The 12,533-nt window shown below is 37.0% G+C and overlaps 1 protein-coding gene across 1 annotated transcript; it reads left to right on the top strand.

Annotated features, from left to right (window-relative positions):
* Positions 1-392: 392 nt before the first annotated feature.
* Positions 393-4,728, top strand: LOC141787786 (high choriolytic enzyme 1-like). The gene is made up of 8 exons (XM_074666457.1): positions 393-461; positions 609-639; positions 746-796; positions 954-1,088; positions 3,698-3,818; positions 3,935-4,113; positions 4,313-4,394; positions 4,596-4,728. The coding sequence occupies exons 1-8, from the start codon at positions 393-395 to the stop codon at positions 4,726-4,728; spliced, it is 801 nt and encodes a 266-aa protein (XP_074522558.1).
* Positions 4,729-12,533: the final 7,805 nt, after the last annotated feature.

Here is a 12,533-nt window from a genome sequence, read left to right as displayed (position 1 = left end):
AAAAACTCAGTTTAAGCCTCGGCTTTGTCACAATCATTCTAACAAGTAGTTCTGGATTATTTCAAAGTGTTATCACTTACAGGCTCGTCCTATAAAGTGATTATGATTCATTGTATTCACTTATTACTTATTGATTAAACTTCCCTGCAGTGGTAAAACTTATCTTCGTCTCAGCCTTTAACTATAGCATAAAGCAATAAAACAATCACAGCGCTTCTTTCTCTGCACTGCGGTCAGTTGAATATTTCAATTTCATTTTGGAGTATCACCATGCACGTCACTGACCAGTCACACCCTGAGAGTTATGTATAAATAGAGAGGAGCGGAGCACCTGCATCATCCACCTGCAGCTCCAACAGGTGAACAGGTAAACTCCAGAGAAGACCGTCATCATGACTCCTGTCGTCCTTTTCTTGCTTTATGTCTCACTGAGTGCTGTCCCCACGGTGAGTCTGACTCTGGTTTCCTCTTAGACATCATCTGCTCTGTATGCTGCTTTACTGTATTTTTAAAACACCAACTTTAAATACTGTAAAATCTGAGACATCATCTTTTAATACGCTGAGTCACTGTGCATTTATCTTTTTATTTCACTGGGTTCATTCCAGCGGGCTGCAGCTATTGCTGAACTTCTGGATGGTGAGTCATCTTGAGCCTTTGAATTAAAGCATTTGGTTTTATCACATCTTATCTGTGAGCCATGTAGAAGTGAATCAGCTGTTTCTGACTTCCTGTTTGCTTTCAGATAATTCTACAGATGTCTCTGAAACCATCGAGAGAGCCAACGCTGGCATAGGTCAGTTTTATACATAATCCAGCTCTTTTATCTCAGACACAGAATTATGACTTGGTGATTTTCACAAGTCAAGAAAAAGGCCCAATATTAACAAATATAGGTTCAGTTTGTGACTCAAAGTTTTATATTCATATATTTCTCTCTTTTTTTTTTGCAGAAACGAAATTGATTCATGGAGACATTTTGCCAAGTTTGACCAGGAATGCAGTCCCCTGCACCGCAGCTGGATGCAAGTGGCCAAAAACTGGAAAATATGTTTACGTTCCTGTTGACATCTCAACTACCTCATTCAGTAAGCACCAGTGACCTTTGACCCCTAATGATAATATGGTTGTGAAACAGTGATCAATGCCATTCAAAAATTACGCTGATGTAACCATCATTAAAGTTGGAAAATGCTGAGTTATGAACCAGAATTAACCATAAAATGAGTATCAGCAAAATGACATTTAAATTATTATTTAATTTTTTTTTTAAGTGAAAGGTGGAACTTTCATGTTTGTTTAAGTTTATTCAGGTTTTTTTTTTTTAAATATCATTTTCATATCAGTGTGTTGGTATTTAATCTGGCTTTGAGGACTGTGACCTCTGTACAGGGGGACAAACAGTTAAATCAACAGCACCAACTTAAAGCCCAAACAGTCTGAAATCATGTATGAATTGTAGTTTAGACAAAAAAAATTAAAGGTTCCAGAAAGGGGAACTCAATGAAGAATGAAATGAAATTAAGAATGAAACTTTTTATCATAAGAAAGTTCCTGTACACTGGCCAACTTCCAGAAGAAAACTTTACTGTGACGTTCTGGTTATAGATCTTTTTCAAGCCAATGTTTGTACCAGCAAAAGAACCCATCTTAAACAGGAGTGGCTGTGTGGTTCCAACCAGTTGCTTCTCTGGACGCATAAAGTTTAAAAGTCAAAACACAATTGGGACAGTGTAAATTATAAATTATGAAACATTTAAATGTAATAATCTCAAAAATGTTGTGACTGAGTACACTGGGTTCTAATAACAGGGTGACCGCGGGGTCTTAAAAAGTATTAAAAAGTCGTAACTGTAATGTTATGAGGTATCGAATTTTACTGGTATTCAAGCTTTGACTCCAAGCGTATCCATGAATAATTATTTTCCTCCTTGCAACTGTTACAAACTAACCTGACACGCTAGACAGACAGTTCCATGTATCCTCCATGGAAATAGTCCATCTGCTTCGAAAATGTTTTCAGGGTCTGAACCTTCAAAAATAACCACACCTGGTGAATGGACGATCATTCTGCTCGTCACAGACCAGCGTGAGGATCTAGAAAAAGCTTTGGCGTCTCAAAATTTTCTTTTTAGATCATGAGAGTTCCTCAAGCCTCCTGAGAACTTTTGATTACCTGGTATCTTGGATTCTTACGATTCTTACGATTTAGTAATAAACTACTGTACTGTACTACAAACTGAGTTTGTGTCACATTAGCCTACGGACATGTTGGGCTGCTAGCACTACAAATAGCCCGCGCCTCACAAAATTACAACCTTGCTTGTTCTCACTTCTCAAACAACTGTGCTACGTAACTGTATCGGTAAATACCTTATTTTATAGTGTTATATCCAGTAAAAAGTTGATTTGAACAAAGAAAATTTTCCAAAACAACTGGGATCAGGGGAAGCTGTAGCTGTCCTGATGTAACGCTGATAGAAAGCAAATAACACAATCTCAAGCACATGTCCTGAATTTTAACTATGATGAAATGAATTCTTGTTTTTTTCAGCAGGTTGGTCTTGAATAACTGCTGTTACTTGTTGTGATAATGGGAATGTCAATTAACCTGCCTTAAGTTCCATTTATTCTTTCAAGCTTTATTCCTTCTCAGTTTACCTGATTTATGTTAAAATGCAAACTACAACTGTCAAAGATCGGTTGCTAACATCAGCTTAAAGTCGCAATAAGGTCTTAAGACCTTTTGAATGTTTTTTTTAAAAGTCTTAAAAAGGTATTGAATTTAACCTCAGGATTTCAGCATATACCCTGAATAAAAAATAAAAGCTAGTGACTTCAGTCAGTGTGAAACCAGGTTTCTTTTTTTTAAGATTCTTGCAGGTTTGATTGTTAGTTCCTTAGTTCCTCTTTTTCTCTGTTTCTTTTTTTTTCTTATAATGAGATTGTTAATGTCGTATTTCCTTCTGACTGAAGTCATTAGGTTTTACCTTTATTGGGACCCGATGTACTCAGTCATGACATTTTTGTGATTGTTCCATTTGAATGTTTTGTAATTTATCAGAGAATTGACACGGTTTTAACTGTGTTTTATAGGAATTCTAAAAGTAGAGAGACAAAGACAGAATCAGTTCAGCGTTGTGGTGGTGCTGATGGTAAGACTGTAATAGTCACAGCAGCTGAAGTCGGACAGGTCTACAGCAGCGGTGCAGAGACATCTCTGAGCTTTATCAAAAAGGAAAGTTTTTGACCTCAGCCAGCAGTTGATTCCAAAGAAGAGAAGCCTGATAATAAAAGCTCCACCTCCCATCCTATCTCTAAAGACTCCAGGTACGATGAGCAGGCCTGTAGAAAGTTCAAAGAAAGCAGCTTCTGTTATTTGGCACATATCAGGAAGTTAATCATTTCTTCATTACAGAGGATCCCCAGGGTTTGATATCTCTTTGACCCACTTCAAGTGACACAGTTATTAAAGCAGAGTGAAGTTACATGTAGTGTAGATAAGACAAGAGTTAGGCCACAGTGCCACTTTTTCAGATTCAATCCAACTTTCTCTTTCACTTTAAATCAGGAGAAAACAAATATCTTCATCATGTACTCAAGCTTTCACATAATAGTTAAAAAAATGAACTTCATTCTAATTTACTTAGTTCTATTCCCAAAACTCAAACTCTGTCCACCTGACTTTTGTCTCTAGACACAGAGCAGCGAAACTTCATCATCAGAGGTCTGCTGACCTTCCATGAAAGCACCTGCATCCGCTTCGTCTGGAGACAGCCTCACCATAGAGATTTCGTCTACATCTTCTCTGGAGCTGGGTAAGAACACACACAAACACTCAGCTGGGATCAGATGAATTACAATCTCCCTCTTTTTGGTATTGCTGTAGCACATCATGTTTTTAATCACTGCTCTCACTCTGTGTGTCTTTCAGGTGTTACTCCTACCTGGGCCGTCAGGTCAGAGGACAGAGTCTCTCCCTGCAGAGAGACGGTTGTTTGTCGGTGGGCACCGTGCAGCACGAGATTCTCCATGCTCTGGGCTTCCATCATGAACAAGTCCGCTCTGACAGAGACTCATTCGTCTCCATCCTCACTGAAAACATCCAGTCAGGTACTGTACCTTCACCCTAACAAAGTTTCAACAGCTCTCACTCACAGTTTCAGTCACTGAGTTCTTGTTCTGTGGGTAAAGAAGGGCATCACAGCATGCTTAGCTTCATTTCACAGCTTTTGAGGAAAAATCAGGAGTTGAAATGTTCAGGAGTGGCTGATAATAAAAATATTTTGATTTAATGTTCTGTTCTCTGCAGGAAGGGAGCATAACTTTAGGAAGGTGATGACTAACAACTTAAGAACTGCGTACGACTATCGATCTGTCATGCATTACAGCAAGTGAGTGTGTGATCTTTTTCCTTTTTTCTCAAACAAAATAATCAACCTCACATGAAACTTCGCAACCGTACAGTTACCACTTTGTGGTTGCACCGTTACAACATCAACATTTTCTTAAGATTAAATATGAATGACTTTCTTGTGCATCTGAAGCTGCTGTGTGCTTGATCGATCTGAAGTTCTGTCTGTGTTCTTTTCAAGATACGCCTTCTCCAAAAATGGAAAGCCAACCATCGTGGCTAAGACGGATCCAAACATTGTGTTAGGACGAGCCACTAGGATGAACAGTAACGACATCTTACGGGTCAACAGACTTTATGAATGCTGTGAGTGAAACACTGATGTTTGCTTTTAAAATCTTCCCTGAAGAAAACATGAGCAAACATCACAAAAATAATGTTTGAATCTTGTTTGTCAGGAATTTTAATCTTTTATTTTCTCTCCTCTCTTTTTTCCAGAACAAGCAACGAAAAGAAGAATGTAAAAGTTTGAAAGTCCTGATATTTCAAGGGTCACAAATATGCCATGCTTTCTATTTGTCAGGTTTTTTTTAATTGAACTTTTCCCTTTTATCCCACTTAAATTCTAACTGTTTTCTTACTTTTCTATTGTGTTTTTTGTTAGTTTTTTTTTTATTTGTAACAGTTTTCTTATTTGGCTGTGGTTTGCTGAGAGTGGGGAGGCATTGATTTGATTCAACGATTGTCAAAGATGCTGATTATAAATGATTTTATGTTATATTCACTGAAACAGACCTAAAAATTAAAGTGTTTTGTAAAAATTCAATTAAAAAAACTATTGTATGCAGTGTTTTTTTGTAACAGATACATGTGTGTAGTGTCATATTTTGACCAGCAGGGGGAGCTAATAGCTGAAGCTACTGCAGCAGTACAAACTGAAAACAAACTCCAGTCTTAACACTATGGATAACTGAAATGACAACAAGTGCAGTGCATGAATTTTATTATAACTCTTATTAAAGTCTTGACAAATCATGTTTTTTAGAATCATAACTTCATCAGTTGTTGATTAACTTGGTCGGCTGTCCAGCTTCTCTGTCTTGGCGTTCTGTTGCACAGCGTCACCTTCCTGTGCGTGTGCAGACATGATCTATAATCCTCAGCGTCACCACACCTATAGATTAATGCAACCTTGTTGGAATCTTCAGCTTAGATGAAGTAATTCAGTGAAAAGCTTCACACACTGTGACAATGCTAATGGAATGAGATGTGATGTAATTCGGACTTTCCTGTTACCGTGCAGACACTGACTGACCTTGTTTTGAAGGCTCTTCTTCATATTTCTGAAAGTAAGACAGTGTTATCAGTAATTAAATGAATCAAGAACAATGGCATTTCAGAGAATGAGAACTTTAAAGCTGTGTCCTACCTCTAAGTCATCAAATGTAATCAAATAGAGACAGACAACCTATTACACACATTTAATCCTACAGAGAATTTAGGCCATGTCCACACATTGCTGGGTATCTGGGAAACTGTACATACTTTCATACATTTAGGCCTTTTATCTTCATGACACTACAGTTTTATGTCATTACAAACAGTGTTTTTCAAAAACTCTGGCCAAAGTTAAAATTATGAACATCTCTGTTTTCATGGTTTCATGTATACTAGGGGAAACCGAGTTTTGGTTCTCAAAAATCACAGATAAATAACAGGTTTATTCTTATTGACTGGCACAGGTTTTACACCTGAAAAAATTAAATAAATAAATAAATAAATGAATAATAATAATAAGAATAATAATAATAATAATAATAATAATAATAATAATAATGCTGTGGCAGTCAGATAGTGACAAAGAACAAAAATACAAAAAACGGCTCCAACAACAACAGTAATTCCTTAATTATGTAACACTTTTCAGTACAAGTTACACAGTGCTTCATAATGATCAGTAAAAATAATAACTGTATTTATATGGCACCTTTTAAAAATAAAAGTTTGCAAAGTGCTTTTACAGGAACACTAACAACAACAAAGCACAGAAACACAAAAACAAAACACCTGAATTTTTTTTTTTTTTTTCTAAGAGCACTTGAGCAGAAAGACATAATGCATAAAGACATCAGGAAGCAAAGTCAGGGACTCAGACAATACAAGAACCATACAACATAAAATGAGACCATGAGGACAGAAATAAAAGCTAAAAACATAAAACTCTGTAAGAGAAAGAATGAAAAGGCAATGGAAAGGGCAATAAAAGGCAGTTACAAACAAAATCAGAACATCAAATATAAATATATAAAACTGTAAAATAAATATGAGCAGAATAAAGAAAGAATAATGATAATCAATCAAAGATATGAGCAAAAAATAAAAAAATTGAAGGCCTAAAGGGTATAAGTAAAAAGAATAAAAGTGAAACAAGGGTGAATCAAAAGTTAGAAGAAGGATTAGAAGAAGGTATTTACAATAATATAAAATAGAATAAATAAATATATTCATATAAATTTAGAGGGTGGACTTAAAAAGTTAAGGACAACAAGAGAGAGTAAAGCTAAAAAAACAATAAAGGCAAAATAAGAAAGCAAGGAATGAAAGCCGAAAGACGGCATCACATAAAAGCCAGCCTATAAAAGTGGGTTAATAAAAGTGATTTAGAAGAAGCAACAGACTCTGCATGCCTCATCTGCACTGGTGGGTCATTCCAAAGTCGAGGAGCTCTGTCACTTTTAGTTTTGAGCCTCGACTACAAAGCCTAAGAATCACTGGTTAACCTGATTAACATGCTTTTGGACCGTAGGAGGAAGTTGGAGTACCTGGAGAGAAACCACACATGCAAACTCCACACAGAAAACCCCACCTTGTCTGAACTCTGATTTGAACAAGTGACCTTATTGCTGCAAGGTAACAGTACTAACCACTGCACCACCATGCAGCCATCCTACAGCAAGATAAACAACCAGATTTTTTTTTTTTTTATTGATTCTGATAATGTTTAACAGTACAGCTCCTGTATGTCACCTTTATGTCACTCATGTCACACCCTACAGTCTCACAACACTCCCCCTGAACCCAAACAAAGCTCCTGTCCTTTTATGTAACCGTATGTCTTTGTCTCTGTTGTGAAATGTTATGAAATAAGAGCTCCAAGTTTTGATTTAAGTCCACTGTGTCACTGTGGCGCTGCTAAGCTTTCTCATTCTGTTTTTATCCCAACCTCTAGATTTCAACACACTCAGAGACTTTGTGTTTTTACGTAATAACAACAACAACATGCATGACGAGTGTCACACACTTTCAAAATTCAATGAGCTGCATATTTGTGAGCGGCTCACTCAGCTGAACGTCTGTCTGCGGGAGTTTCTTAAGAGACAGAAGAATGTACTTCCTGGTGAGTGAGTGGGTCTGGAGGCGGTTTGTTTGTCTCAGCTCAGCATCTTTGACTCTTCAGCTTCTTGTTTTGTGAGTGTTTGTGAACTTCCTGGTTGTTCAGACTCACTCAGAGGAAACGTAGTCATCTATGATCATTGTTTTAGGATTAATGCCAAGAGTTTGTTTTTTATAAGGAGATGAAGTAATGAAAGAGTTATACAATCACTTACACTCTTAACATCACTCATTCATGTTTCACATCTTTTATAACTTTCTATTTTCTCTGGTGTCCATGTCCTCTTTAATCTTTTTATTTTCCTTTAACTCAATTTTTTGAACACTTCATCTTTTTGCATTGTTTGAATTTTCTGCACTTTTCCCTGTCTGGTTCGACATTTCTACATTTGTTTCTAATAGTAGGCTACTCTTTATTTAGAGTTAATATTATAAGAGGTCATTTCGTTTATCACGTCTGACATTAATGTGAGTACAGGAAGCAACTTTTCTTTTTGCCATTGAACTAATCATTTTTTAACCTTTCTTTCTCTGTTAATCTGATAAGAAGCTACTCTTTAACCTGTGGTTCCACTGCAGAAACGTCTTCCCTATCTCCCAAACAGTTCCTTGGTAATTCCTCAATAACTCTTACAGTAAATCATTTATCCCGTTCGGTTCAGACACAGACCACATGTATCCCACTGAAAACATGAAAAGAGAAGCTAAAACTATTCATATTGTTGGTGTTTTGTGTTTCTTTTAGTCTTTTAGTTGTGTACTGCTTGTCTTAGATTTCTTATTTATTTTTATTTGACCTTTATTTAACCCGGAAGAGACTCGTTGAGATTAAAAATCTCTTTTTATTCCCAGGCTTTTACCTTTCCGTGACTTCCTTTCTTTGCTTGATCTTATCCCTTCTCATTTTCTTTTATTTGCTTTTAGTTGTTTTTAATATGTTTTCTTATATATGTGCCTGTTTGTCTTATCTGTTTCTATTGTATCTACTTGTATAACACTTTGTTTACAGCTGTGATTGTTTTTGAAAATGCTTTATAAATAAAGTTAGTGTGGTATGGTAAAAGTAGTTTGATCTTGAAAAGGTGCAGGGCAATATATTATTGTGTTGTCTGCATAAAGAGGTAAGTTTTCATAAAAATCATTATGGTCTATGTATTTGATATAAATAACAAATGAAAAGGGACCTAGGACCAAACCTTGAGGCACACCTTTGGACAGTAAAAGTGTATCTGAGGTAGTTCCACCAACCTGCACATATTGTTTTCTGTCTTGGAGGTAGTTTTCAAACCATCTGACTGAATCATCAGACAGCCCTGATAAAATCAGTCTGTTTAAAGCAGCTTGTGTTTCACCACGTCAAAGGCTTTTAAAAGTCAATAAAAAGTGATGCACAATGCAAGCGAGCCAATAAGTTTCACCTCAGTTTCCTGGAGCTACTTTTTCCCCAGGGAGTCATGTATGTTTTGGTAGAAAAAGCCAAGACCCAGACTCAGTTTTGCTGCCAGCTTGAGGTTTTCTGTCTAGCAGCTGATGCTAAGCGACGTGTTGGGAAAGCTGGTTTGCCCAGTGGAAGTCGGCTGCAGAGGTTTTGTGGGCAGGTCAACCACCAGGCTGTTTAAAGACTTGGGAATTGGCGTCATCCAACGCCAATCAGTCAAAGCCGCCTCAGGTGCAGCTGAACAGAGTAGTTGGTGGCTCTGGGTAAAGCAGAGGGAGACTTCCTGGGCCCCAATACACAGTGGGGAAGTGAGCCTTCCAAAAACCCCAGACCCTACCCCTCGAGTCCCACACTCACTATCCTAACCAGGGTGATCATCCTTCTCCCCAGCACCTTAATCCCAACCCCAGATGGAGGTGGGGACCACTCACAGCTCCATGAACTGATTCCCCTCAAACAGTCTACCACATTGCACTTCCCCCTAGACCAGCAAACATGTGGGTCTAAGGGCAGAAGGGGCATGTCTGGGATGACAGATGTTACTGATGTGCCCTTGAGATCACTGATGAAGGATGGTGTCCTCTTGGTGACCCCAATGAAGGTCTTGGCCCCACGTCACACATGGTACCACGGTTCCCACTGCTGGTACTCCCCATTCCCACTTCAGGTAAACAAACTAACTAAGAGATTATATCACGAAACCCAAATCTATACAGATCCTTCTTTTTTCATGGTTCAACCTTTAACCTTGAGGAGGTGGGTGGAGGTTTGGTCACAAAACAAATCAGCAGATTACCCCAAAATTTCTTCTTTTTTTTCCTGCTCCATCTTCATCATCTTTTCCCTTTCAACATCCCAGGTGTCAAGAGGTGTGGTACACACCTTGCACAGGTTGCCAGCATATCACAGGACTCACAGACACCATTCAAACACACACTCACACTCACTACTCTGGATGACTTATGGTGACCTGGTGTCAGTGGTGTACATGGTGTGATAAAAAAAGTCTCAACATCCAAAGCTCTTTTCTTAGTTTCAGGAATCTTTAAAGACTTTAATGGAGCTGTACTTCTTATCTCTCTGCTGTTTTTCTCCTGTGTGTGGGTGTGTGAGTCATGTTTTCTGATATTTCCACTCATTGTTAGGCTTTGAGGTGGAAAATGTAAAACAAAAAGGTCTGTTTGAGCATCCTGTAGTTCATCATCTGGCCTGACATCGACCCATTGATTGATTATTTGAGACGAACTCAGCCTAAATGTTGGTCATCATCTGTATTTTATAGGTCACAGGGAGACATGAGCATTACTGTCAGACTGTTTCATAACCAGCTTCTCACAGAGCTTCAGAGGAAGCTTTACTCAGAAAACCATTGTCTCCTGATGTCCACTTAATCCCCCTCTGTCCCCGAGTAAACAATGAGATAAGTGTTGCATTGTCACTTAAAAATGACTCAGCCTGTGGTATCTGCTGACTGAGAGTCGACTGATGACAGAGGTTGTGTAAAGAAAGCGAAGCCTTGAAAGATGTTCACTTTGGGTAAAAATAGCCTGGTGCACGGGGAAGGAACATTCCTTTAAATGAAGAAACATTTTTGTTGAACTTTGCCCTCAAAACAAGTTCTGCAGACATGAGACGTGGAAAGTGTTGCAGTCTTTTAAGTTAGCTTTTTCCCTTTAATTTGGCTCCATTATTTTTTTAGGTAGGTATTGATTTGATTTTGTGATTTATCTGTGAGTTTGTTATTTAGGTGAGTTTTCACACATTCGTTAACCCACCAAGAGCTACCACTGAATGAGTTTCTGACAGTTGTTTGTGTGCGGCTATGACTTGCATTTTATCGTTTCATTAACCCGATTCTTCACCAGTTTACTGGTATTATGAAAAAAAAAGTTAGTAATTTATTTGAACTTAGATGCAAAGATAGAAACTACCTTAAGCAACACAGTCGACAGAGTTGATTTCAACTAAAGCTGCAGTTTAAGGCTCAGGGTTGGCCAATCAGATTTCAAAAGAGGCCCAGATCACCTTTTCAGACAGGTACCTGTTGGTTTTGTTCAGGTTTAATAAAGAGTTATACTGTAAAATCAGTTTATGTTACTCTTCTTCTGTGGTTAATCACGATATTTCTTTCCTTTGACAGTTTATCTGTTTCATTGTTTAGTTTTTAATTCTTTCCCAGTCCTTCCTTCCTTCTTTGTTGTTTCATTTACGGGTTACTCTTTCTAATCTTCTTTCCTTCTTCTTTGTTTTTTGTTTTTTTGTGGTTTTCTTCAATTTTTTATTACTTCTTGTTTTTCTTAATTAAAGTATTTCTCTCTTTTCTCTACCTTGCTGACCTTTTTCTTTTTGATGTTTTGCAAACTCTTTGTTTTCTTTGTTTCTTTCTCGCTTTGTGTGCTCCATTGTTTTTTCATTTAATTCTTATTTTTTATTTTTTATTTGCCAGATATTGCTTTTTCCAGTGCCTTTGCATTATATATTTTTCTTTTTCTTTTTTTTTTTTTTTAAATTTTTTTTGTTTACTTTGTTTTTTTTATTTTTTTCTTCTTTCATTGATTTCTTTCTTCTTTGAGTTTTTGCTTATCTATTCTTCAGTCTCTGTTTCTTTGTTTCTGATTCTGTTTATGACAAACCCTTTCTTTTTTTTCTCTTTTATTTATTTATTTGTTTATTTATCTATCTATTTATTTATTTATTTATTTATTCATTCATTCATTTATTTGTTCATTTATTTATTTCTTTGTCTCTGTCTCTGTTTCTTTGTTTCTGATGCTGTTTATGACAAACCCTTTCTTTTTATCTTTTTTTTCTCTTATTTGTTTGTTTGTTTATTTATCTATTTTTTATTTATTTATTTATTTATTCATTCATTCATTTATTTATTCATTTATTTGTTTGTTCTTCTTTAATTTCTCCAACCCCCACCCCCTCTTACCATCACACAGAGCGATCATAATGACATAACTCCAATAAATGACTCGTCAGTCTGTATTACATACATAAACAGTTTCCTTGAACTCTTTCTCTGACTTTTATTACAATGACTAAAACTTTTTATTTTTATAAAAATTTCAAACAATCAGACTCTGTGTATTTCTGCACACTCACTCTGCCTGAAACCTTTCCGTGTCTGTGAGGTAACTTCTTCCTGGAAAACACCACCAGGGTTAACTTGTTCCACTTAAGCAATTTGACAGAAGTTGAGTGTTTGACTGATGACTGAGGGATGTTGGCAAAAGACCAGACACACCCTGACAGTCGTGTATAAATAGAGAGGAGCTGAGCACCTGCAGCATCCACCTGCAGCTCCAACAGGTGAACAGGTAAACTCCAGAGAAGTCCTTCATC

The sequence above is a fragment of the Halichoeres trimaculatus genome, unplaced genomic scaffold, assembly GCF_033239565.1.
Source record: "Halichoeres trimaculatus isolate MK-OKI-2021-1 unplaced genomic scaffold, fHalTri1.1 fHalTri1_scaffold_3, whole genome shotgun sequence".
Lineage (NCBI taxonomy): Eukaryota > Metazoa > Chordata > Actinopteri > Labriformes > Labridae > Halichoeres > Halichoeres trimaculatus.
The sequence above is the reverse complement of the archived record's forward strand: the minus strand, read 5'-3'. Positions and strand labels throughout refer to the sequence as shown.

Coding starts and splice junctions, on each gene's coding strand:
- LOC141787786 (XM_074666457.1), top strand. CDS start 393: ATGACTCCTGTCGTCCTTTTCTTGCTTTATGTCTCACTGAGTGCTGTC. Junction 797..953: donor GAGAGCCAACGCTGGCATAG/GTCAGTTTTATA, acceptor TTTTTTTTGCAG/AAACGAAATTGATTCATGGA. Junction 4,114..4,312: donor CACTGAAAACATCCAGTCAG/GTACTGTACCTT, acceptor TGTTCTCTGCAG/GAAGGGAGCATAACTTTAGG.